Below are 25,263 nucleotides of genomic sequence, written 5' to 3' on the forward strand. Positions count from 1 at the left end.
ATCAGAATTTCTTAAGCCATGAAACAATGCAGTTATTTAAGTTTAAACATAAAGCTTTGGAAAGCACCATGCCCTTCCTCAGAATACTGGCTTGCAAAATGTTCCACTAGTGATACCTGAGCCATAACTGAAAGCTCAAAACCAAATCTTGCCCATAAAGCAGTTAGCTTCTTAGCTGTGAAGAAGTGACCAGCAGTGAACTCCCAGTCTGCCCACAATTGTCAGCTGCCCACGGGGCGTGAAAGCCTCCACGACGGACGTGGAAAGCCATGTGCTCCATGGACATGCTCTTGGCACAGCCAGCCTCACAGATTTGCCCAGGACTGAGGAGGGCTTTCTCAGGACTTCCAGTGTTACAGTCCTGAGAGTCTCAGGCAGACCAGGACAGTCACTTGCCCTCTACACTCTTCTCTAAATCTCTGAAGTGCCAAGGAGAATACCCATGTTCACACAGCACAGAGGATGGGGGGCTGTCCCCGCCAGGAATAAGGAAATAGCAGCCAGCACTCGTGGAGCATTTTATGGCTCATGCAGGGCCTCACCTCCAGACAGCACTGTGAAGCAGGTCCTGGCGGGGAGTCATTTTTTACATGAACAAAAAGAAGAAGCAAAGAGCTTGCTTTGACCCAAATCACACAGTAGTGAAGGGTGGGCTCAGACACACACTTCTGTATCTCCCTCAGCTCACATCGCCTCTCTGCTGTTCACCTTTTCCTCTCCTTTAAAAACTTCCAAAAATCAGCAGAAGCCAGCTGTAAAGGAATTCTCCTCCAGTTAAAAATCAATTAAAAATGCTTTCCAAAGACCAAGTGGAGGCCTACTGAACTTCCTCTTCAGGTCCAGTTTCTGATCTGAACCATCCTCACCTCTCTGGTTGATTGACTGGCCTGGCGGAGCATTAATAACTACTCTTTGATAAGGAGCCAGTGATTTGCAGAGTATATTTATTGTAGGGAGGGGAGGGCGCATAAAGAAGACAAACCTTGGTTACAATTTAAATGCCCAACAGTAGGAGTTGCTTGTTTGAATCACGGTTCTTCCAATCAGTGAATTACTGTGGGGTCCCAACAAAAGTCCTTCAGTCTGAATTCTCAGAGTGGTCCCAGAACTGGTGTTTCTAAAGTGGGTGGGGCTTTCTTCCTAACCAAGGAAAAAAACATGGTTACTTCCCAGTTTCCCTGCTGTCAGGCCAAGAGGGTTCCTGAGGAAAGGATTGGGCACCTGCTCAAATGTGCCCCTGCAACTCTGGATCTCCTGCCCCTCTCTGGAGTGTGTGCGGTGGCTGATCCCCTGCAGTGAAACTTGCTCTGGCCCTTGAAAGAGGGTTAGACAGTTTGGAAGGACAGGGAAGAGGAAAGATCTCAGGCAAAAGTGCCAAGATGTGAGTGTACACAGTGTGTTCACTGGGTGGGGAGTAGACAGATCACTGATGTAGCAGCTTGAACCTTCCACGTGCCGTACTATGAGGGGTCATAGGCCTGCCCACGGGAGCGCATGTCATGGCAGAAGGGAGAACACTCCAAGGGGAAGAGCGTGTGTCCAACTATGTATATTTCCAAACACTTCATCTATATTCCTCTGTTTCCACATATATGTAAATGTAAGCACATATACTACATAACTATATATATTTGGAAATATCGTTGCAGATGCATTTGGAAAGGTGGGTTGGGTGGAAAGGATTTCAAATGCTTCACTGGAGAGCTCTGACCTCAGCTTGTTAGAGACAGCCATTTAGCCATTTGCTCAGGCTTCTGAGGAAAGAAGTAAAAGGAAAAAGGTGCTATTTTGGAAGACTAACATGCCATCCGCACAAAGGATGCACTGACGACAGAGAATGTCTAGAAACTGGGAGATGAATTCATAAACTGTTTTCTTCAGTCAGTAGCTGCTGTGTACCCAGTTCATGTACTTAACAGATGTTGATGACGTATTGTCCACATGGCCGACACTGGGCTGGGCAGTAGGGCAGAACAATGAAGACGAGGGGCCTGGCCATCTGGGACCGGATATTATGGTGTGGGAAGCAGTAGATCAGTGCGACTGTGACACGTGCTGGCAGGAAGTGATCCGGGAGGAGGACTTGCTCTAGAGTGGGAGGCTGGGGAAGAGCTTTGTCCGGAGACCTGAGGGGGAGAGGGGCAGAGGGGCTGAAGTGGAGGTGCAGGAGAGAAACCAGCAGGTGCCGATGCCTCCAGGCTGCAGAGAAGCTCTGGGGAGTGGGAGAGCACAAGCGTGGACAGGCAGGAAGGATCCTGAAGCTGCCGAGCCCTGGTGGCCACCAGACTCTGAGCTTTCCCTTGAGAGCCAGCAATTGGAGCATTTAGGCATGGTCAGATGGATGTTTCAGGACAGTTGCTCAGGGTCTTCCCACCGCAGGTTGGAGGACCCTGGAAGCAGGGAGGCTAGTGTGCTCGGCTTGCCCAGGGCAGGTGCTACCCCTGGGAATAAAGAGAGAAGATTGATACAAGGGTGAGAAGAACAAAACAAGGACTCTGGGGCTGATGAGTGGATAGGGAGGTGGATGGTGAGACAAGCCAGCCTCAGTGCCACAATTCCCAGGCTTAGTGACTGGGAGGACCTCTGTCTCCTCACTGCAGAGGCTTTAATAAGTGCTCTTCCCCTTGGCCCTCTCTCTTCCACTTGCAACCCTGAACCAGATCTTCAGGCATCTTTTCGATTCTAGATGAGTAACAATGCTTTTTCCATGTGCAGCTTGCAAGGTGCCTTAGATGTGTTTTCTCATGTATGCCTCAAAGCAGCAACCAGAGGGAGCTCTGTTGTTACCTCTTTCTGGAATGTGGAGCTCAGCAAGGTGAATAAAACCTCCCTGGGTCACACAGCTTCCAGAGGGCAGGATCCTGGTTAACACAGGATTCATTCTCATTAAAGCAGTCTCTCTTACACCACACGACAGCCTCCCCCAAGAACTCCAGTGTCGCACCCAGAGGCATTTCTGGTGTCTCCCACCCCTCCAGCCTTGCCCTGGGATGGACCAACTGCAGCCCTTGCCTTCACTGGAAACATCCTTCAGGGTCTGAGCCTCTACAGGTCATTTATCTGCAGAGATTGAGGTCTGCCATCTAGTGGCGACTGCCCTCCTTTTTTTTCCTCTGTGCTTCTTTAAGAAGGGAAGACGGGAGTTTCCACATATAAGACAGGCCTGCATATTTATAGCATCACACCCTGTAAACAGGAAACTTCTCAGTCTTAAGAGAAGGAGCTTAGTAACATAAACATAGCACATTGCCAATAAGTTTCTGCATCCATTCAGCAAACACTTAAATAGATACATGTGTATATATAGATATAATAATATATCCATTCCATTGGAAAGTGTGCTTCCTGAGACAGGGATTTCTTTTGTCTGTATTGCTCACTAACAGATCTCAACAGCCTAGAACAGTGGTGTTTGTATGGCAGACATGCAACAGATATTTACTGATAAACTGGAATAAATGAATGCTTAACATGTGCTGCATCTTTACTCAATACCGGGGACTTGACCTGTACATTTTCTCGTTTAATCCTAATGACAGCTCGAGAGGTAGGGACCATCAGTATGCCCACTCCTCAGATGTAGAGACTGAGGTGGCAAGGGATAAGAATCTTTCCAGGTTTGAGGAAAGCTGGCATTTGATTCAGGTGTTCTTACTTTAGAAGCCCATGCAGAGTGCCCCTTGTGTGCCAGGCCTTGTGTGCAGCATTGCCACCATCCAGACACGTGGTAGAAGTACCACCCAGGGACCACTTGCTATCCCCCTACAGTGTTTTGTCTTTATTGAGTGAAGCTCCCCTTTCCATGGTGCTGTGACAAGAATAAATGGCATTCAGGAAAGGCTGGCTGACCAACAGTGAGTCCCTGTCCCTACCTAGTTCGGTGGCTGAGTTATCTTGCCCCAAACCTCAGTTCTCATGTTGGTAAAAGGAGGAGACTGAGTTTGGAACCCTGCCTTCCCTTCTAGCTCCAACATTCTACTGTTCCTGTGACTCCCAGGGAGCTGGATTGAGTGCAAGAGAGAGGACCACTTGTTACTAGGCAACCAGTACCCACCTCACCCATGTTGCCATGGTGATGATGAAAGTTGGGCTGATGGGATTACCAGCTCTTGTTAATTGCATATGAGAGCTCAAGGTCTCTGTCTCTTTCCTGCTTGCTCTCTCCATCTTACTTTCTTATTCTTCTGGGAACTGTGGAGAGATCTCCTTTCCTTCATCTGCAGTGTCTCTGAGGTAGCCGTTGCACAATGGAAAGCAACTGGAAATAGAGCCTGGCTATGCCTCTGAGAAGCTGTGTGACCTTGGGCAGGTTCCTCAGCGTCTCTGGGCCGCCACTGCCCCATTTGGGAAATGAAGGTGTTGGAATAGTGGTCCCTGTCTAAGGCTCTTCCTGGCTCTCAAATCCTTTGAAGCCTAGGGAACATGTCAAGGGAGCAGACCACGCTGTTACTAGGCAACCAGCAGGCACCCTGCCCAAGTTGCCTTGGTGACTGGATGCTGGAAGGGAGGGGAATAGCTGCTGCAGCTAATTGCTTAATTATTTATGAGTGCCTCAAGTCTTTTTGTTGTTTTCATTGCTAGGGGCTGTGGGGTCACCTTCTCTTCCTTCCTCCTGCCACCCCAAGCCATCTGAGTGGTGTGCTACGCAGTGGGAGAGCACGTTGGCCTGGACCTCAAGCTACCCACGTTCTAGTCCTGCCTCTCATTTCCTAGAGCTGTGGCCTCGGGTAAGTTCCCTCACCTCTCTGGGCCTCAGTTTCCTCATTTGTAAAGTGATGGGTGTACGTAGATAGTCTCCAAGTTCCCTTTCTACCCTGAAACTGGAATTCCTGTGGTCCAGTTGCAAAGTGGGAAGGATCAGGGGAATTTTCCTCACTGATTATCTTCTGAGGATAATTCTGAAGAGAAATGGTTAAGAAATGGTTAACCATTCTCTGAAGAGAAATGGTTAGCAGTGGTTAAGTATCTTACACGGTTCCAACAGGAAGGGAGTGAAAGCAATGCCCATTGTCCTGTCCTTGCTTCTCCCCTTGGTCACATCACCAGACTTCTTTAGTAATCTTAAGGTGACCTGGGTTCAATCCCTGGGTCAGGAAGATCCCCTGGAGAAGGAAATGGCAACCCACTCCAGTATTCTTGCCTGGAGAATCCCATGGACAGAGGAGCTTGGTGGGCTACAGTCCACGGGGTCGCAAAGAGTCGGACACGACTGAGCGACTTCACTTACACTTTCAAGGTGATTTAAATTGTATATTTTTTGTAGATCACCTACTTCCAAAATAGATTTGAGGGGTTCACAATGTAAGATGCACATGTGCAACTGGGTCATTAAAAATAGGAATACATTAATATGAAAATAATGATGCTTTTTCATTGGTTACTATTGAAGTTTTGATTGAACATCAGATGTAATTTTGAGCATCCTGGAAGCCAAAGCAAAAAGAGGAAGGTGCATAATTGATAATAAAGACAAATTGCCAGACTGTTCCTAGTTCTAAATTGTGAAAGTAATTTATCATGTGGTGTATATTCTCTTTTAGAAACTGCAGATGAAACTTTTAAAATATCCCTTTCTTGCTGAGAGTATTGTTACAGGACAAAAGGAAGAACCTAAACTTGACAGTTTGACTAGTTCTAATCATCAGTAAGCAAAAACTCTCTTTCAACCAATACCTTAGAATTTTATATAAAATTTGAAGATGTCACTAAGGAAATACGAAAGTTTGGAATCTTCCAGTATTTACAAATCATTTATATATAAATGTACGTAACCATTTTGCACGTTAATTTAGTAATGTTTATCAAAATTTTAGATGCAGGCAAAAATTCTACTTCTCCGAACTTATTCTGAAATAAACTGGTGGAGATAAGGAAAGACATTAAGTATAAAAATGCTTATGGTAGCATTATATATCAAAGAAAATGACTGCAAACCAAATAAATCTTGAGTGTTAGTGAATTATATTACTTCTTTAGGATGGATTATTTTGCAGGGCTTAAAATGAAGTAGATTTACATGTTTTGATATGAAAGTCTTCAAATATGTTAAGTAAGATCAGGAGATGCCACAGTGGTATAAAATACATCTATTTCTCTATAAAAGATGGAGGTAGGTGTTCAATATATATATCTAGATATATGCTTTTATGTGCATACTTGCATTTTTCCGGAAGGAAACTATAAACAGTGGCTTCCTCTGGGTAACAGTATTGATAGCCTTGGGAGGGAGGGAGGCTTACTATTCACTCTTATTTTTATTATATGGACCTGTTAGTTTTCTAGTTAGAGAGGCAGTAGATACTGGCAGTCAGGAGCTAGATTCTGGAGTCGGAATACCTATGTTCAAATCCTGGCTGTCTCACTTTTGAGCTGGGTGACCTTGGGGTTAATTTAATTTCTCAATTTCTCATCTGTTGAATGTGCTAATAATAGTACCTTGCTCATTGGATTTTGTGAGGATTAAATGAGTTAGTAACTATAAAGTGCATAGAATAGCTTAAACAATCTCATATGTGCGTTTTCTTGAAAAAAATAAATAAAAGAAGGTAAGCAACGGCAACAAAAAAGTGCATCTAACTTAAAAGGCCCTTGTATGTTAGAGTTGGAAGGACTTTTAAATATGTCGCTGCTTCTAGCATCATACTTCGTATAAAGTTTGTGTTCAGAGTGAGGCTAGCAAAGCAACATTCTTTCAGTGTTGTCATTTTACCTGAACTTAAATACCTTTTAGGAAAGGCACCTACCCTAGGTTTCATACCAGGTGTTTGCAATGTCTGTGAAGCCCCTGAACCCATCTGGTTTTGCAGCTCCTGTTCTGGTGCATCCAGAGACACTCAAGCTAAGAGCAGGATGTAGGGCTAGGCCAGGTAGAGTATCTTTTAGGAGATGGAGCTCTGCATCCACAGCTGGTCAAGGCCAGAGAGGGACTGTCCAGAAATTCAAACTCCAGGAGGGTGTCCATGGCCCTGCCAGTTAGGACGCGTGTTCACATGGCCGCATGCCTTGCCTTTTCTTTTGAGAGAGACTGATAGACACCTGGTAAGGGGCTGTGCGTCCAGGACCCCTCTTTGGGTTCAGGAATCTTCTCTGTATTCAGCGCTGCAGAAAGCCGAGGGCTGTGCTCAAAACGGCCCCGTTTCTTCCTCCATTTCTCGTGGGTGCTTTGGGGCAAGTGTGGAGAACCTGGACGGACTCTGGGCACCCTCGTTTACCGTTGGTCACACTTGGGCACACGGTGACCCCTTCAAATCCACTGAGTTAGGAAATGGGCGACACTGACCTGTGACCACTTTACAGCCGGATTAGTGGTCCAGGTTCTGACTGTCTTCCTTTCTCAGCTCCTGCGCACTCCAGCCTCTGTTCATTCGGCCAGCGGTTCCCCAGGCATCTGTCTGTCACACCCAACTGTGCTTCCATCGGCCCTTCCATCCCGTCACCCCTCCTCCAAGCATCTGCGAGCGTTCCCACCATCCTTCAGACTGCTGGTTTGCCTGCCCTCACCTACGCCCCTCTCGCCATATGGGTCTGACTCCGTCCACTGGACCATCCATCCGTCCATTCCTTCATCTTGCTGTAGCGCACACATTCGTCTCGCCCGTCACCCGTCAGGCTGCAGAATCCGCCGGCTGACCCGCTGTTCCCCCCCGCCCCGTAGCCTGGAATCGGGGCCCGGCGCCGCTCCCAGCTCCCTCCGGCCCGCGCGTCCGTCGGTCCCCGCACGCGGAGTCGGCGCCTGCACGAATCCGCCTCCCCCTCGCGTGGGCCGCGCTTTTGTTCGGCGGCCGCGCGCGGTCCTGCGGTGCGGCTCCCGGGCCGGGCGGGCGAAGGGCCGGGCCGGGGCGGGGCGCGCGCGGGGCGGGGCGGAGCGGCCGCGGCGGGGCGGGCGGGGGCCGGGGTGACTCAGCCGCAGCTCGGCCCGCGGTCCGCGCGTCCGCCGGCCTCACAGGCGGGGCGGAGAAAATGGCGATGCCCCCGGCCGCCGCGCCCCCCGCCGGCGCCCGGGAGCCGCCGGGGCCCCGCGCCGCCGCCCCTGCCGCCGCGCCGCCGGTCGGCCTGCAGCAGCTGTCGGCGCTGCGGCCCGAGCCGGGCGGGGTCCCGCTGCACTCGCCCTGGACCTTCTGGCTCGACAGGTGAGGGGGCGCGGGGCCCGCCGCCGGCGCCGCCGCGCGCCCGCCCGGCCTGCGCCGCCGCTTTGTCTCGGCGCTCGCCCGGGCCGGGTGCGCCGGGGCCGCCGACCCCGCGCCTGCCCCCGCGCCCTCCCCGGCGCCCGGCCCCCGGCCCCGCCGCGCGAGCTTGCTTAGACCCAGCTCTGAAGCCCAGGTTTGGGCCGGCGCGAGCGGCCGTCGGGCGTCCTAGGCCAGGAGGAAAAACACGCAGTCCCGAAAGTTTCGGTAGCACTTTCCCCCTTTATTTCCTTCCGTAGGAGCAGTGCCGGCGGGCGGGCATCCCAGCTGGGCGGTGGGAGATGCCGGGCCTGGCGGGGGTGATCTGTAAAGTGGGGAGAGTGGTGCTCTCTTGGCTACGCCCACGGGGCTCTTGGGGAACTCCGGACAAGACCCTCACTGTGACAGCGCTCGGGAGAGTTGACCAGCCCCGTGGGAAGTGTGCGGCGGTGGTGTTACTATGGCACGGCGGGCGCCTGCCCCCCTGCCTACCGATGCTGCCTTGCACACTTCTTTGAATTCTCTCTCATTCTCTGGGCAGCTATTTCCTGAGCACTTACTGGGGACCGATCCACACACCTCCTAGGTGCTGGGGATTCAGTGGTGAGCCGTGCCTCACCTTGTTAGTAGAGTGCAGACGATTGCAGCTTCCTCGGGGCAACAGCTCAAGTATCTTCTCAGAAATGCCTACCTGTCACATCGAAATTAACACTCCTCATTCCTATCACTCCTGCCCTCCCTGGTCTTCTTCGTAATGTTTATAATGCTACCGAGTTGTGTTGTGTAGGAGACTGTTTATTTTCAAACTGTCTCAACCTCTCAACACTTCCCCCTCTGTTCGGGGCCAGTGAGCAGGAACTCTGTACTTGGCACCTAGTAGGAGCACAAGAAATTTTTGGCAAATGAATAAATGGAAGAATTGCAAAGACCCTTCTTAGTATCTGTCACGCATCCGGTGCCCAAGGCTGACACTTAAAGATTGTCCCACGAGCTTACGGAAGTTTTGATGACACTGTGTCTACTCTGGTTAAGTATTAGGAAAGCCCGGATGTGACAGTTTTCCGTGCAAGTTACTCAGTAGACACAAATCTGGGTTTTAAAAGCCTTGCGTAAAATACGCGCAAGACTTTTTAAAAATGCTGTTCATCTTTTCTTCGGAAGACAGGCTCATTCCTTTCTTCTTGTTGGAATTAGCACCCCCTCCATAAGAGTTAACAGTTTGAAGTCATTGTCTCTTTCTGGAACACAAAAAAAGTTAGGAGGTGGGGAAGATACAGTGAGTCTTGTTTTTTTTTTTTTTTAATGTTTTTACTTTCATTATGAGATGCTGAAAGAGCGTCTTACCGTCATAACAAGAATGGTTTTGGCAAACTACAGCAGGATGAAATCATATGCGTCTTTGTTTCCAGAAGTGTGTTATGTTGCTGTACCTGGTATCTGTTTCCAAGGTGTTAAACCTGGATTCTGGTCTACATGGAGACTGTGGGCTGCTGGAAACAGTATCAAGAGAGTTTGTTTATAAACATGCACAACATTTTTAAGACCATTAATACTACATAGCACAACTTTTAAAGAATATCTGTTACCCTTTTTTTTTTATGAAGTATAGTCAATGTACAATACTACTACAGTGTACAATATAGTGATCATGATTTTTAAAAGTTACACTCTATAGTTACTATAAGACAGTGGTTTTATAGCCTATGTTGTACAATATAACTTTATAGCTTAATACAGCTTTTAAAGAATATCTGGTATCTTTGAAGATGAGGATATGGTGATTTCTGTGAAGACAGACTATAGCTTTTCTGCTGTGTATCTGCACATTTTTGTCCTCTGAAAGCCAGTAATCAAGTGAAATATGTTGTTGCCCCCATATCCAAATCTGTAACAGAAGTGGCTGTATTCATTTAGACATTATATTTAGTCTATATATCCCATAGGTTTTATTGAACTTTTCTCTAGTTCTCTGGAGATGTAGAGTGCCTCTCTTCCCCTTGAGGTTGTGAACACATTATGTTCTAGAGGTTCCCACGAATCTTTTTCCCCCAGAGAAACAAGATTGTAGAGAGGGTGGTAAGGCTCTCCGGAGAGCCCTCCACTGCACCCTTCTCCCCAGATAGCTGGTGTATGCGCTGATGAGATCAGTCTCGAGCCACACCACCCAAAGGTCTCCTGCTACTTACCAGTCTACTTATTTGGCACCTACCTCCTGGCCTGTCCTGCCTTTCAGCCTGCTGTGTAATGATGAGCGGATGACCTAGACTCCCTAGTGCCTCACCTGCATTGTTTGTGAAATGAGGATAAATAATCATAGGATGCATTAGATAGGGCTGCTTGGTGGGTTACATGAGTGCTATGAGTGTAAAACACCAGCATTATTATCCAGTGCTCCCTAATAGCCCCCATCAGTGATCCTCAGGGCAGCTTGTCTGATTTCAGGGTTAGAAAGCCAGCATCCTAATGTATTCCCCTCATGGATGGATTTGAGAGTTCCCCACTCCCACCCCTACCCCCATGGAGTTATTTGCAGTTCCAATAGTAAACTCCAGTAGGTTCTTATTTAATTAGACTGTATGGCTAAAGATTCAGACATTTGGGCGATAATTTTGGCTAGGGATGTAGGATGAAGAATTTTCCTCTCTTTTTCTGGGAATTTGAAACTCTGTCTTGTTTTGACTCTTAGCGGCCACTCCTGGTTGTGTGCCTCTGAGTGCTTTGTGTTTGTCTCATATTGACCCATCCCCCACCTCCTCTGAGTTTTAGCTGCAGTACTCAGTGCTCAGGCCTCTTCTTGTTCCCGTGTACACCAGTGATCTCATCCAGTCACAAGGCTTTGGGCTCCATCTGGACTGCTGGTGATTCCCAATACCCTACACTGATCCATTCAACTCCTCCTCTCCATCCCCATGTGGATGCCTGATACACATCCCAGCTCGACACGTGCCAAACTGCTTCACCTGCCCTCCCCATCTTGCCTCCTTCAACTGAGCCATCTCAAACCAGACCAGTTAACAGCAACCCATCCTTCCAGTTGTTCACCCCCCCTTACAATCTTAGAGTCACCCATGACTCTCTTTTCTCTTCTTCCTTATCTCCCCACTTTCTCTGGCCCCTTCCACATCCTCCTCCTTCCCACTGCAGCCGTTATCAACAAGGGCTATTGATTCTACCCTCAAAATATATCCAGAATCCAGTGTATTCTCACCACCTGCCTCCCAGACCCTGCACCACACCACGTCTGTCTCTTGGATGAAGGAAAGAGGATCCTCACTGCTCTTCCTGCTTCTGCTCTTGCCCCACACAGTGTGTTCCCAGCTTAGCAGCCAAAGCAGTTCCTTTAAATACCATAGTGAAAGCCAGTCACCTCTCTGCTCCCCAGTTGTCTCAAGCAAAAGCCAGAGTGGTCATCACAGCCCTTGAGACTGCAGCATTTCCTGCCCCGCTTAGGACACCTTTCTCCTATCTCTCTCTTACTCTCTCCCTACATGTGCCCTTCTAGTCCGCTGGCTCCCTGGCTCTTTCTCCATCATCGCAAGCCTGGGACTTTGCCACTGAGGGGCCTTCCTGATGGGCTGCTCTACCCTCAGTCACATCTGCTAGGTCTGCACTTTGCTTCCCTCTATAGTCTCTGCTTCAATGTCATCTCAGCAAGGCTTGCCTTGACCACTGATAGAAGCTGATGCACACCTCCTGACGCCCTCCCAGGCCCCTGCCTCCCCTTTATAGTCTCTGTAGGATTAGCATTGCTTGTCTGTCTTCTCTCACCAGAGTGTATGCTTCCAGGATTCCTCTCCCCACTGCTCTATCCTCGACTCCTAGTTGAGAGCCTAGGACAGCCTAGGTTAGCCCACACTAAACATTTAGGTGTGGCACTCAATATGCCTGCAAATTTGTAAGACTCAGCAGTGGCCACGGGACTGGAAAAGGTCAGTTTTCATTCCAATCCCAAAGAAAGGCAATGCCAAAGAATGTTCATACTACCACACAATTGCACTCATCTCACACGCTAACAAAGTAATATTCAAAATTCTCCAAGCCAGGCTTCAACAGTATGTGAACCTTGAACTTCCAGATGTTCAAGCTGGGTTTAGAAAAGGCAGAGGAACCACAGATCAAATTGCCAGCATTCTTTGGAAAGAATGATGCTAAAGCTGAAACTCTAGTACTTTGGCCACCTCATGCGAAGAGTTGACTCATTGAAAAAGACTCTGATGCTGGGAGGGATTGAGGGCAGGAGGAGAAGGGGATGACAGAGGATGAGATGGCTGGATGGCATCACTGACTCGATGGACGTGAGTCTGAGTGAACTCCGGGAGTTGGTGATGGATAGGGAGGCCTGGCTTGCTGTGATTCTTGGGGTCACAAAGAGTCGGATACGACTGAGTGACTGAACTGAGCTGAACTGGATCATGGAAAAAGCAAGAGAATTCCAGAAAAACACCTGCTTCATTGACTATGCTAAAGCCTTTGACTGTGTGGATCAGAACAAACTGTGGAAAATTCTTCAAGAGATAAGAATACCAGACCACCTCATCTGCCTCCTTAGATATCTGTATGCAGGTCAAGAACAACAGTTAGAACCAAACATGGGACAATGGACTGGTTCCAAATTGAGAAGGGAGTACGTCAGCGTTGTATATTGTCACCCTGCTTATTTAACTTATATGCAGAGTACATCATGAGAAATGCTGGACTGGATGAAGCACAAGAGGGAATCAGGATTGCCAGAAGAAATATTAACAACCTCAGATACGCAGATGACACCACCGTTACGGCAGAAAGCGAAGAGAAACTAAAGAACCTCTTGATGAAATTGAAAGAGGAGAGTGAAAAAGCTGGCTTAAAATTCAGCATTCAGAAAACAAAGATCATGGCATCTGGTCCCATCACTTCATGGCAAATAGATGGGAAAACAATAGAAACAGTGACAGACTTTCATTTTCTTGGGCTCCAAAATCACTGCAGATGGTGACTGCAGCCATGAAATTAAAAGATGCTTGCTCCTTGAAAGAAAAGCTATAACAAACCTAGACAGCGTATTAAAAAGTAGAGACATTACTTTGCCAAGAAAGGTCCATCTAGTCAAAGCTGTGATTTTTCCAGAAGTCATGTGTGGATGTGAGAGTTGGACTATAAAGAAGGCTGAGTGCTGAAGAATTGATGCTTTTGAACTGTGGTGTTGGAGAAGACTCTTGAGAGTCCCTTGGACTACAAGGAGATCCAACCAGTCCATCCTAAAAGAAATCAGTCCTGAATATTCATTGGAAGGACTGATGCTGAAGCTGAAGCTCTAATATTTTGGCCACGTGATGCAAAGAACTGACTCACTTGAAAAGACCCTGATTCTGGGAAAGATTGAAGGCAGGAGAAGAAGGGGATGACAGAGGATGAAATGGTTGGATGGCATCACCAACTCTGTGGACATGAGTTTGAGCAAGCTCCAGGAGTTGGTGATAGACAGGGAACCCTGACGTGCTGCAGTCCATGGGGTTGCAAAGAGCTGGGCATGACTGACTGACTGAGCTGAACTGGACTGACTGAAACATTTAGGAGGCTATTGAAATCTACCCTCAGTGACTTTCCCTTCAGGAGAAGGGGATGATTTTACTCTAATTATCATTTGCAAATCTGCATCCTAACCCTGACCCTGCTCCTGAGTTCTTATACCCAGAACCAACCCTGTGATGGTCAGCACCACCACGTCCTACCTGGCATCGCCTTCTTCCTCAGATGCCCTTCCCCCTCCAGTTCTTACTTCACATTGTCCATTTACTCTGGGAAGACTTGCTCCAAGCCTAAGCTGTCCCCTCCTCTCCACGTTCCTCCCTCTGCACTCCGTGCTCCTCTCCAGCCTCGGTCACACTGTAGCTTCTTGCTCCCAAGCCTGTCCTTTCTCCAGGCATCTCCCACACCTTCAGAGTTAGCCTTCTAAGGGACACCTGACCTCATCCTTTCTGCCCCTCTGTTCTGCCACAGTAGTCAATTTTGACTCTGTCTCTCATCACCTAAGGGTGCCTCCGTCATGGAACTGTGTGCTCCAGACAGGTAGAATTGTGGATCTCCACCCCTGCTTCTACCAGGGCAGGTCTGATTGGTTTTGGTGGTGGTGGGTTTTAGATGTGAGCCACATTCATTTGAAAAAAGCATTCCTCAGCTTTGAAAAAAATTAAAACCATAGGTTTGCAGATTATGGTACAAACTTCTTTATGGTACAAACTTCATTTAATGTGAAACGTGCCTCGTCACCTATGTCTCCCCAATTCCATTATGTCACAGTCTGTCTGTTCTTTCTGGTAACAGCAGATGCCTGCCCCTTCTCCTGGATAAACCATGGACTTGCCAGCCTCTGAGATATATCTCATGATACTACTTCTGCTCAGGGTGCCCTTCTCCCCTTCTTCTACCTGAAAACCTGCCACGCATGCTTTGAGGCCTTTCTGAGATGCCTGCTCCGTAATTGTCCTTAATTACACAATAGCCCTTGGCCCCGGCGAGGTTAAGTGCACCTCCTTTGTCTCCCTGCAGCATTTTTATAGCCTGTATTTGTGTTGAGGATTGTTGATGCCTCTTCTGTCCCTCCCTTCTGATCATGAGACACGTAACTGCCTCGTGTCTTGACTCCCAGAAGGAAGTGCACCTTACGATGTGCATTGTAGGTACTTAGTATTTGTGTTCTTGTGTTTTTGACCACAACTGTGGGCCCTCTCTACATCGCCCACTAGCTCTACCCCATCAGTTGAAATACAGGCCCTCACCCTGCACTAGACCTACCCCATCAGACCTCTGGCGTGACATGAGCATTTGGAACACGTGTACCCTCATGTGTGTATGTAACGGATGCATTAGGTGCCTCACGTGACAGTTACTGTTGTACTTACTGATCAGATTACTTAAGCATATCAGTTGCCAGAGACTGTTGTAGCTGCTGAGAACACAAAGGTGACAGCATGGGCCTGGGCCTCCTAGGAACTCGAGGAGGAACTCTGCCTCGGTAGCATCGACGAAGAGTTCGGTGCGGGACCTGCCTTCCAGGGTGAAATGTGTCCAAGGGCATTCTGGTGGTGGCTCCATAATAACGGGCATGATGGGGGCAGGGTGGGACCAGGCTTGACACAAGAGGACCCCCAGAATGTCCTTCCTCATCCCAGAGTGGCCTGCTGGGTCTAAGTGCTGGCGGGTGACAGGGAGAGAGGAACTGGCTTCTCGACTTCTCCTCTTCTTTTTCTCCATTCTTGCCTTTCTGAACCCACAAACTCTCTTACTTGCCAGGATTTTATTTTCTGTAAGAGGCAAGTGTTTCTGGGTACTTCAGGCAGGGAAAGGCCCAGACCTTGGGGCTCACAGCCTGTCACCTGTGGGTCAGTATCTGCAGGAAGCGGACAGGCCTGAGAACCTTCGACATCCTCACTCAGAAAACTTACCAGTCCTTACCTGGTATATGGTAGCTTCTTGAAAATATATTTTCCTGCTTTCAGAGTAACAGATGCCATTTCCTTATTTCTAAACCTAAGGCAGCTGGTGAGACCTCAGTGACCTGTCACGATGACAGTTCAGAGTCTGGCCTTTTCACTTCCGCTGTCAGCTCTAACACTGTTACAGCTTCTTTTTCCCCCATTCTCTGTGTACTAAAGGATTCATCACATATCTAGATCCAAGAGGCATAGTTGTGACCATCAGGGAGCTCATAGGCCAAGAGTGACAGTAGATAGAAGCAGGGAAAAGTCAAATTCAAATCAACATGCAAAGATGAAACATTGAGATTATGTGGCTAGTTTCAGCAGATGCACTCTTAAATGCTATTAATAGGCTCTTGGCCATTTTTGCAGGTGACTCTTTCTCAAACAGGAAGCTGATGTAGCCACAAGCCACAGATCTATCTAAAAGTGATTAAAATGCAATCATCTCTAATGGGGTGAATGACAGGCAAGGGACATCCTTCCTTGTGTATCTGGGCTTGTGCAGGTTTTCTCTGTGACAGCCGAGCCTGACGTTAGTAAATTCAGCAAGAAGACTGGCTTTTAGGAGTCATATCCCTGGCTTTAAAATTTTCCCCATTTAAGTTATTTTCCTGGCTGAAATGAAATGATCTCTCATAAAAATAAGGTGAAGTCATCATTTATCTTTGCACCAAGTGTTTATTGTGTACATGTGTGCACTGTACGTGTGTTTCCATAACTTGGCTGTCCTGTACCATATGTAAAGCTTTAAACACCTTGTTTTTCACTTTAACCAATGAATATTCACTGCTGTTTATTCAGTGCAATGGGCAAATGACTGGAGCTATATGTGGTTATTCACGGAATCCTCACAATACTGGAGTGGGCCATATAGCAACATTTTGCATAGGAGATGCTTTAGGCCCAGAGAAGTAACTTACCTGAGGTCACAAAGCTAACGTAGAACAGAAACAGGATTTGGAGTAAGGACTGTGTGACCCCAAGCACCAGCATCCCTCACTGCACTGAACACTGCTTCCCTATGAGTACGATCGGTGAATGGCAAACAGTTCCCCCTTGGTCCATAGCTTTAGATATGGGAGCTGGGCTGGACTTCTCAAATAAGCAAACTGGGGGCCAGTGTTACAGGAAACACATAAGCCAAGGACTCCCTGTTTCAAAATCGTCAGAGAAAAAGAAGAGAGTCCCACCTAAAACTCATATTTAAGTGCTTTCATAGAATTGTCCTTTAAATTTTAATGGTAAACATGTCTTAATCATCTCTTTGGATGATTGAAAAAAATAGCATTATTTTCATAGATGCTTTCGTTTCCCAATGACTTTTTTTTTCATTTTTCTGATGAGGCTGTCTATAGCTGATTTAGTTTAAAAGAATTTTTTTGGATATAGTTGCTTTACAATGTTACTGTACAGCAAAGTGAATGAACCACACATATACAGAGTTCATTAGATTTTATTTCCCATTTCTTGTAGTGATTTGCTTTAGATGATGTAAGTCAGGGAACCTCAAACTTGAATGTACAGACAAATCCCCTGGGATTCAGTAGGTGTCAGGTGGGGCCTGGAGACTCTGAAGCTCTAACAAGCTCCTGGGTGATGCTGCTCGTTGAGAGACTACAGTTTAAGTGGCACGGATGTGGGCAGGGTTTGGGGAAACCTTTCTAGCTTTCCTTTATTGGAAGCATCTCCAGGAATCCAGGTCCCTGGGAAGGGGTGCTGTGCTCCACTGAGAGTTAGCTAGGCAATGGTTCACATCATTTCCTTAAGTACTTATGAAGGGAGTAAGTTCCTCTGTCTGCATGAGTTTTGTTTCTGAGCTGAGCCTGCAGCAGCCAGGTGGGGTTTAGGAGAAAGCACATTTGGATTGTTGGCAGGTCGGGGTGCAGGGTTGCAACATGCAGGAGAATTGAGAATGTATTTGGTCCAGAGTTGTGTTCACAGCACCAAGCAGAGTAGGGGTAGTGCCAGAAGTGATCACTTTAGGTTAGTGACGGAGAGCCAGGTTGCCAGGGCCCCTAGGTTCTGGTATCAACTCTGCCACTAGTCAGCCATGAGTCTCTGGGCAAGTCACTGTTCTCAGATTTAGTTTGCTTATCTGCAAAGTGGGATTGTAACCATTATTTAATTAAGAATTTAATCAATAATTAAATACTGCTTAATTAATGATGCATACACATGGCACGTGATGTGTGGTCTTTTTACCTACTGGGAGTGCAATAAGTATCTCTGGAATAAGAGAGGATAAAAATGCTTTAAAGTGTCTCAGACTTCAGTTGAGCTAAATGAGTTCTGTCTTGTGGAGATTCTCAGGGACCTGCTTCAATGAGTACATAAACATGACATGTAAATAGCACATTACATTTTTGCATATAAATGATAGTTATGTGCCTGGAAACCACTTAAGTAGAATAGTTGGTCCAACTTACCAAACTTCCTGCCTTCTCCTAACTCCCCAAATGGGAACAGATTTTAACTGATTTCACATAGAGAAACTTAAGATGCATATGTTGTTATTCTGTCATTAAGTTGAAGAGACACAGAAGTAATATAAAGCTGGATTTGGGCATTTTGTAAGTTTAAGGGTTCCCCTGACATCTTTTATTAATCATCTCTTTGGCAGACCTGGAAGCATTCTTTCCCACTTCTGCCTTGACCATCAGCTTCGGATTCACCAAGTCCAAGTGGAAGCAGCTCATGGAAGCTGTGGCCTTAAGCCCAGAGAGACTGACACCCTATGGGCTTTCTTTTCTAAGGATGAATCCAGGAGGTTCTAGGCTCTGTGTAACTCTCGCAGAGTTCTTGGGATTTTTGCTCTCGGTCCCACAGATGAGAAAATGCACTTGCTGTCTCTTAGCTCTGATTGCTTCCTCCTCTATTCCTCTGCTGCTGCTGGTGGTGATGACGGCAACCATTGCTTCTTAGATACTAGGCGCTGTGGGAATACTTCATGTGTATTCACTCGTGTAGGCTAAGTAGAAAAGCAGTGAGGGGTAGAGCCCATGTTCCTCGGAAAGGGGAAGCGAGGATCAGAAGAGTCAGGCTCATCACACAGCTAGTGGGTGGCAGAGCTGGGAACTCAGATCTGTCGATTTCAAACCCCTCTGCTCTCCTGCCTTCCTGCTGCAGGCCAGTGTGACTTTTGTTTGGTAAATTATCTTAAAATTATGACCTGCAGATGTGTTCCTCCTGAATTAGGTTCCTTGTATCCCATTTGGGGATATCATTGTTGCCTGGTGACATCGATCCCTGTCATGTGTCTCTGATTCTTCCCCCTCCCAGTAGTGTGGCTTGATGGGTGGTGATGGAGGAGAGAATCATGGGCTCTAGCAGTGGGTGGGTCCAAGGAGGGAGCAGGTCCTCTAAGAAGGGCTGAGAGGGGATTGCCCTAAGTTGTGTTATCTGTGACTACCAGTGTTGACAGTGACTGCTTGTTTTTTACTGAGAAGCAGACTCATCCAAGAGGAAGATTCTGGGCATCAGAGCCGGAGAGACCAGGAGAGGAACCCAGATCTTCTGCTTAACAAAACATGTACAGAGTTCAAAACATGCTTAGTTTTGAACTCTGTATGTGGAGACAGTGGTACGAGTACCCTGGCAGGATTGCTATAAGGAATAGAGATCTATATATGCAAAGCCTTGTCATATAGTACAGGCTCAGTAATAGGAAGCCGTTATTACATTACTGTCATTTAATCGCAAGGGAAGCTTCTAGTGAGACAGTTCAGACTCCTTGACCTGATCCATCCAGGAGACATTTATTGTTCCATTGCTGCATTCTCAGCTCTGGCTGTGTACTGTGGGGAGCAGATGTAGTGTTTAAAGAATGTGAAAATAGGTCCTGACTCCTTGGTTCTGCGATTTTCCACAGCTTTGGCTGTATGGCCTTCTAGAAATGGACATAGTCAATGTGTGTATTTCTTTCTCAACTTTTTATCCCACTTCTTGCCTCCCAGGCACTGCCCCTCCCCCAACCAAAAAAAGTATCTAAATGTTATTTCTTAGCCTTCAGATATTTGGGGAATTCAGAGGGGGCAGGGGTGCCTAGTTCTAGAACACACACTCCGTGAGGACAAGGACTTTGTCTAGATTGATCACTGTTGTACCCCCGTCAGCTAAAAGAGGTATGCAATGAGTCTTAGTTGATTGAACAAATTATGTCTTCTCAGGCCTTCTTATATGTCTGCGGCTGGGTTTCTCAGTGTGGACTCTCGACAGTTTGGACCTGATCGTGCTTTGTTGTGGGGGCGGTCCTGTCCACCATGGGAGGGTCCAGAGCACCCCTGTCTCTTACCCACTCCTGCCAGTAGCACCCTCCCCGTTGTAATAGCCAGAAATGTCTCTGGATGTTGCCAAAAAACCTTCTCTCCAGAGGCCACGTCACCCTTAGGTGGGCACCCTTGGTCTACAGAGAGGGGTTTGGGTTAGGGTTCTGTTGAGAGGTTTGGGTTTTCTTTAACATGAGTAAAGTAAGAAGATTTAAGATGTGAGAATGTACTGTATGCGTGATAGCAGTAAAAAAAAAAAAAAAAGAAAGAAAAAAGTTTCATTGAAATCCACTACAAACACTTCCCTTCCAGTTGCTGCAACTGTCTGTCAGAGGAAGTGGAAAGAGAAGGTGCGGGCTGGGCTGAGGCTGTGCCAGGAACCGCCGGCAACTGCTGCTTAAAGAAACAGTAACTCTCGATGGTACAGCTTCCAGTTCAGTTTGGAATCAGCAAGTCCAGTACAGATTAACCTGTTTACAAGGCAGTTCACTTACACATCTTGGCCAGTTGGCCTTTTTAAGATCGATTCTGTGATATTTGGCCCAGTATTGCTTATTAAAGATAGCTGAGGTTCAGGCATGAGGTGTAGGCTTTCTCGTGACTGTCCGAATCAAATTTGGCTTAAAGAAGAATGAGTTTTTTAATACTGGCTAAGCCAATTCACTACTATCAGAAGCATTGTTTTCTTACTTTGACACCTGGGTATTCGTAAAACTGTCCAGCAGCTGGAAAGAACGTTGAAAATCAGAGAATCTGACCTCCTCCATTAAGAAATTAGAAAACTCATCTTCCATAGAAGCTGACTCTTTTCCTTTCAAGCACCAATGCATCAAGAACTTGAGATACTAATCAGAATAGAGCTTTTGTTGTGCATGATCCTATTACTTTTAGCGAGGACCTTCTCTACCTTGCTCTATTGCAGAGACTATTCTAAGAAAGTAATATGGACACAGTCTTGTATTAAAAGTATAACATTCAGCAAAAACAGCCTTGATGGGAACACACCAAGAGTCATTTGTGAAACTGCATTAAAAATGTAAGTGTGTAGATGGTATAACTGAACAGTTTAGCAGTGAGGTTGTAAACAGCAGGAAATCTCAGGTTACCTGTATTCAGGTGAGGTTTCTGTGGCTTGGGGCACATTACCAAACCTCTGCAGGCACTGGGAAGCTCACCTGTAAGATGGTGACAAGTAAGAATGACATCTAAGTACCTTCACTGGTGGGAACTAGGCACTGTAGTGAAGGTGACTTGCTTATTAGCATATAAGCAGGAGTTGAGTCCACACACCCCAGCCCCTGACATTGTCGTCATGCCCTGAGAAGCGCTGCCTCGTCGTCTCATGCTGTAGCCCTTCTCAGACTCTAGAAATCAGATTTCTTCGAAAAACTCGAGCAGTGGACTTTGTGTAATTGTCTCCTGTACTGGAATGTGAGTAAAAGACCAGAACGTGGAGACAGAGACAGATAAAGCAAAGGCTTATCAGTGATTTATTTCCTAGGTTAAATAGTGATATCCTCACGTTGTTTTTGCTTAAATTGACATCATGCTGTATGAGGTGAACACTCAAATTATAACTTGTTCTAAACCATCATAAATTGAATGATAACTTTAGAAGTTAGCAAAAATTCAAAATGCACAGTTTTAAAAATGAAGAAAAAGCTAGGTACATTTTCCTACCTTTGGACCTTCCTTTTTCCCCCATACCCCATTAAGGACAGAACCTGTACATGATTTGCTCCGTGCCTTGGGAAGTCAGGGATATATTTGCTGGGAATAGTTGGTGGAGATGTCAGCCAAACTCTTCAAAGGAAGAAAAGTCTTTGTTAGAATAAATGCCAGTAAATTTTCCTATAAAAGCAGTAGATTGTTCATGGGAAAATCTGTTCAAAAAAAGTTAAAGTTTGGGTTTTGTTTTTAAGTGTTTCACCCAGTTCCTTTGTAATTTAAGCCTCAAACAGCATGTGTGTGTGCTAAATCACTTCAGTGGTGTCTGACTTTTTATGACCCCATGGACTGTAACCTGCCAGGCTCTTCTGTCCATGGGATTTTCCAAGCAAGAATACTGGAGTGGGTTACCATTTCCTTCTCCAGGGGATTTTCCTGACACAGGAAATTGAACCTGCATCTCCTGCATTGCTAAGCACATTGAGGAAGCCTAAAACTTGTATTAAATAGCAATTCAGTGTTTATCTGAGTCAGTCCTTCAGTTCCTTGAGCAGCGCAGATACACGGAGGCATTGTGGGCCAGGGACCGTTGTTGCAGGTGCTGAGCGAGTCCTCTCTCTTCGCTGCACTCTGTAGTAGCGTAGTGTAGTAACAACACGGTTATTTTAGGCTTCCAGTCTGGCAGCAAAATGCGAACATGGTGGTTATTGTAGCTTTGCTTTTGTCAAACACAGTGTCCAACGCACTCGTGATAACTAGAAAAGAGTCGCACACCTGGTGCTTTGGGGAAGATTTATTTAATGGGCTCTACCTGATCACCAGGGTCCCTGTTCACCCCCACACTAGTCCGTAACTGTACTTCCTTCTGACCTCCAGGCTAGGGAGCTGTGTCCAGAAGTGCGTTTTTTATATCAGGTTTGACACCCAGGTCCGTATGATTGGCCCATAGTTCCTGGACTGTCGTCTGCAGAGCTTGGCCCCCTGGTGCCTGATGCTCACCCCATAGCTGGGCGGGACCCTCTGCTCTGCCATCCCCTGCACCTCTGAGCTGGGTCGGTTCGGGGCACATTTCTAGCTGGGAAGTTCAGCATCTTGAAGTTCCCTCTCGGAGGGTCAGCACTGGTAAAGAGCATTCTTTTTATAGGTTCCAGACTCTCATGGGTTGGCTGGGAACCAGTGCGTGCTCCTCCCCACAAACCTTAGTTCTTACCAACAGTCAGACATGGGGCTGTGGTGCATTACTTGAATTTTTAAATCTTAGGCAGGATGTCGCTGAATCTGAACTTTGCTGAGCAAGACCTGCTAATTCAGTGTAGGGAGAAAGGAAAGATGGCCGGGTTGCAGAGGCTTCACTTCTGCAAATAGATGAGCACGTGTGCCGTTACCCCTGACCCAGGACGCAGTGTGGGTAAAACGGCGGTGGATGGCTCTTCTGGTGAGTAAGCCTGTAGTGTGTTGCCATCTAGTGGAACCTATGGCAAACTAAAGATTAATGTATTCTGACTGCAGAGTTCACCAGAGCTAATTACATCAGCCGGAGGAAATAACTGAAAAGTGTTTTGGAAACACGCAAATTCAGGTGAAACAAAAAAGTTGGAGTGACTTTTAGTAATCATGTTTTCTTAACATTGGCAAAAGATCAGCCCGTTTCTCAAGAGTTCATGAATATTTACCACCAGGGACCTAACAAGTTTTTCAAACACATAACCAGATCAGGACCACGCACTGTCATTGTCTATACAGCAGGCCCAGTTTCCCATTCAGAGTCCTCGACAAACAAGGCTTGGTTACCACCCGGTTATTTTAGTATTTTTTAGACGGTGATTTTAAGGTTTCAAATACCTTTCTCGCTTACATTTCCACTTTTCCTATTAAATTTCCACAGGGCAAATATGTTTGTTTTTAGAAGAAGCAAGCACCTGACTTGACAAAGTAGGAGTTCCACACTTTAAGTTCTAACTAGCATCCCCGATGTGTCTGCTTCTGCGGTTTCAGACCCGGTTGGTGTGCAGACCTGCAGACTTAACACCGTGGAATGCTTCATGAACACTGACTCCTTGTTCTCCTTGTTTCTTTGCTCTTTGGCTTCTGTTTGCCTAGATCCCTCCCTGGTGCCACAGCAGCTGAGTGCGCATCAAATCTGAAGAAAATCTACACAGTACGAACCGTACAGGTAAGACCAGGAAACCTGCTGTTTGGGGAAGCTTACCCGTCCAACCTGAGACCTGCCGCTGAGCTAGCAGCGCCCACCCCGACTCTGCCCTGGCCTCAGCCCTCGGGTTCATTCCGGCAGAGCTTCCCTCAGCCTTGTCTGCCCCAGAGGCAGCTGATCACACTACGCTTCTCTTGGTGACCTATAGGATGTTATCTCGACTTCAGTGTTTCCCCGACCCTCACGAACAGCAGTCTGTGGCATTGCTTTGACGGTATCAGGCTGTGTCCCATTCAAACACCAGCTCAGCCGTTCCCTTCCTGGGCTCTGTTGGCCATCAGTGAGAGGCCCTGGCACCCACTTGCAGGGTTATCATAAGAAGGGTCACGGGTCACGTTGGGAGGACAGGAGAGTGTTGAAGGTGGAAAGTGTCAGACCTGTTTCCTACGTCCACATTCGAGTTCCATCATCCTCCACATTCGAGTTCCATCGTCCTGAGTATCAGCCCTTTAATCGCTGTGAAACTGGTGTCATGGTAGCACCTGCCTCCATGGGTGTTTGTGAGGACTGAGCAAGATGATGTCTTTACCAGGTTTCACGGGAAACCTGGCACACTGTGGGCTCTCAGCAAATGTGGGCTCTTAGATCTCTTAGTTCATTCTCTATCCAACTCTTAGGATGAATATTAAAAAAAAAAAAAAAACTGGTTTATTTAGTCGATCACATTACTGTTTTGTTCCAGGGAAAATTCTATCAAGTTTCCCTCGCTTTTCTAGTTTAATACATTGTTGAACACAAAATAAGGCTTTTAGGCCTGCTTCATACTTCCATTGACTATATGTCCTGAATTTTCTGGAAGGCCCAGTCTAAATCATTTGTGTGTTCTGCCCCTAAATCTTTTAAAATCTTAGAAATTTCAATACATTGGTGTTTAGACTGTGTCTCTCTGGCAACCTCTCACCGTAGCACAGAGATCCTATATTCAGATGCCTCTCCGCCTGTCTGGTTCAGAAAATTTAGGGCTCAGGAATCGGATTGTAAGTGCCTCGCCAGCCACAGAAGACCCTAAGCGGGGTGTAAAAACACAGTCGCAACCATAGGCCGTCTCTGATCTGGTTGGGAAAATGACATAAGCGTGTGGAAAGCAGAATAACAGAGCTGCTGTGAATAACCAGTGCCAAGTACAAGCAGTGTCACAAGGCACATGGGCCGCTGTCCAGAGGGACAGATGCTCTCAGAGTCTGGGAAGGGCTACCCCGCCCTTCTCCCTGCGGTGACATTATGGGCCTTGTTACTTCTCCGCAGTGCCGCTGTGTAAACCTCTGAGCACTTGGTTCTAAACCTGTCCTCATGTCGAAGTTCTTAGATCACGCTGGTTTATCTATCTATCTATTTTTTTTTTTTTTGAGGTCCCCTTTAGACTTTTTCCACACTATTATGACATTGGATCATGAGAACTCTGCCTGGGATTCCAGGAAGACATTGGTACAGTCACACTGAGGGATCAGTTTGTTTCCCTGACCCTGCGTGAAGACAACAGAGCGTTGGTTGAACCT

General features: G+C 47.0%; 1 protein-coding gene across 4 annotated transcripts in view; it reads left to right on the forward strand.

Annotated features, from left to right (window-relative positions):
- Positions 3,830-25,263, forward strand: part of EIF4E3 (eukaryotic translation initiation factor 4E family member 3) — a 47,287-nt gene continuing 25,853 nt past the window's right edge. For 2 of the 4 annotated variants that reach the window (XR_001917007.1, XM_018038250.1), the window contains exons 1-2: positions 7,956-8,129; positions 23,656-23,728. Coding sequence is in view for 2 of the 4 variants with exons in the window: in XM_018038250.1 (XP_017893739.1) it covers positions 7,960-8,129; positions 23,656-23,728 (243 nt within the window). In the remaining 2 variants the exon portion in view is untranslated. Of the gene's footprint in view, positions 4,728-7,938; positions 8,130-23,655; positions 23,729-25,263 lie in introns of those variants that run through there. The other 2 variants (XM_005695728.3, XM_018038249.1) reach the window with 2 other exon arrangements.

Source organism: Capra hircus, chromosome 22 (genome assembly GCF_001704415.2).
Source record: "Capra hircus breed San Clemente chromosome 22, ASM170441v1, whole genome shotgun sequence".
NCBI classification, from domain to species: Eukaryota; Metazoa; Chordata; class Mammalia; order Artiodactyla; family Bovidae; genus Capra; species Capra hircus.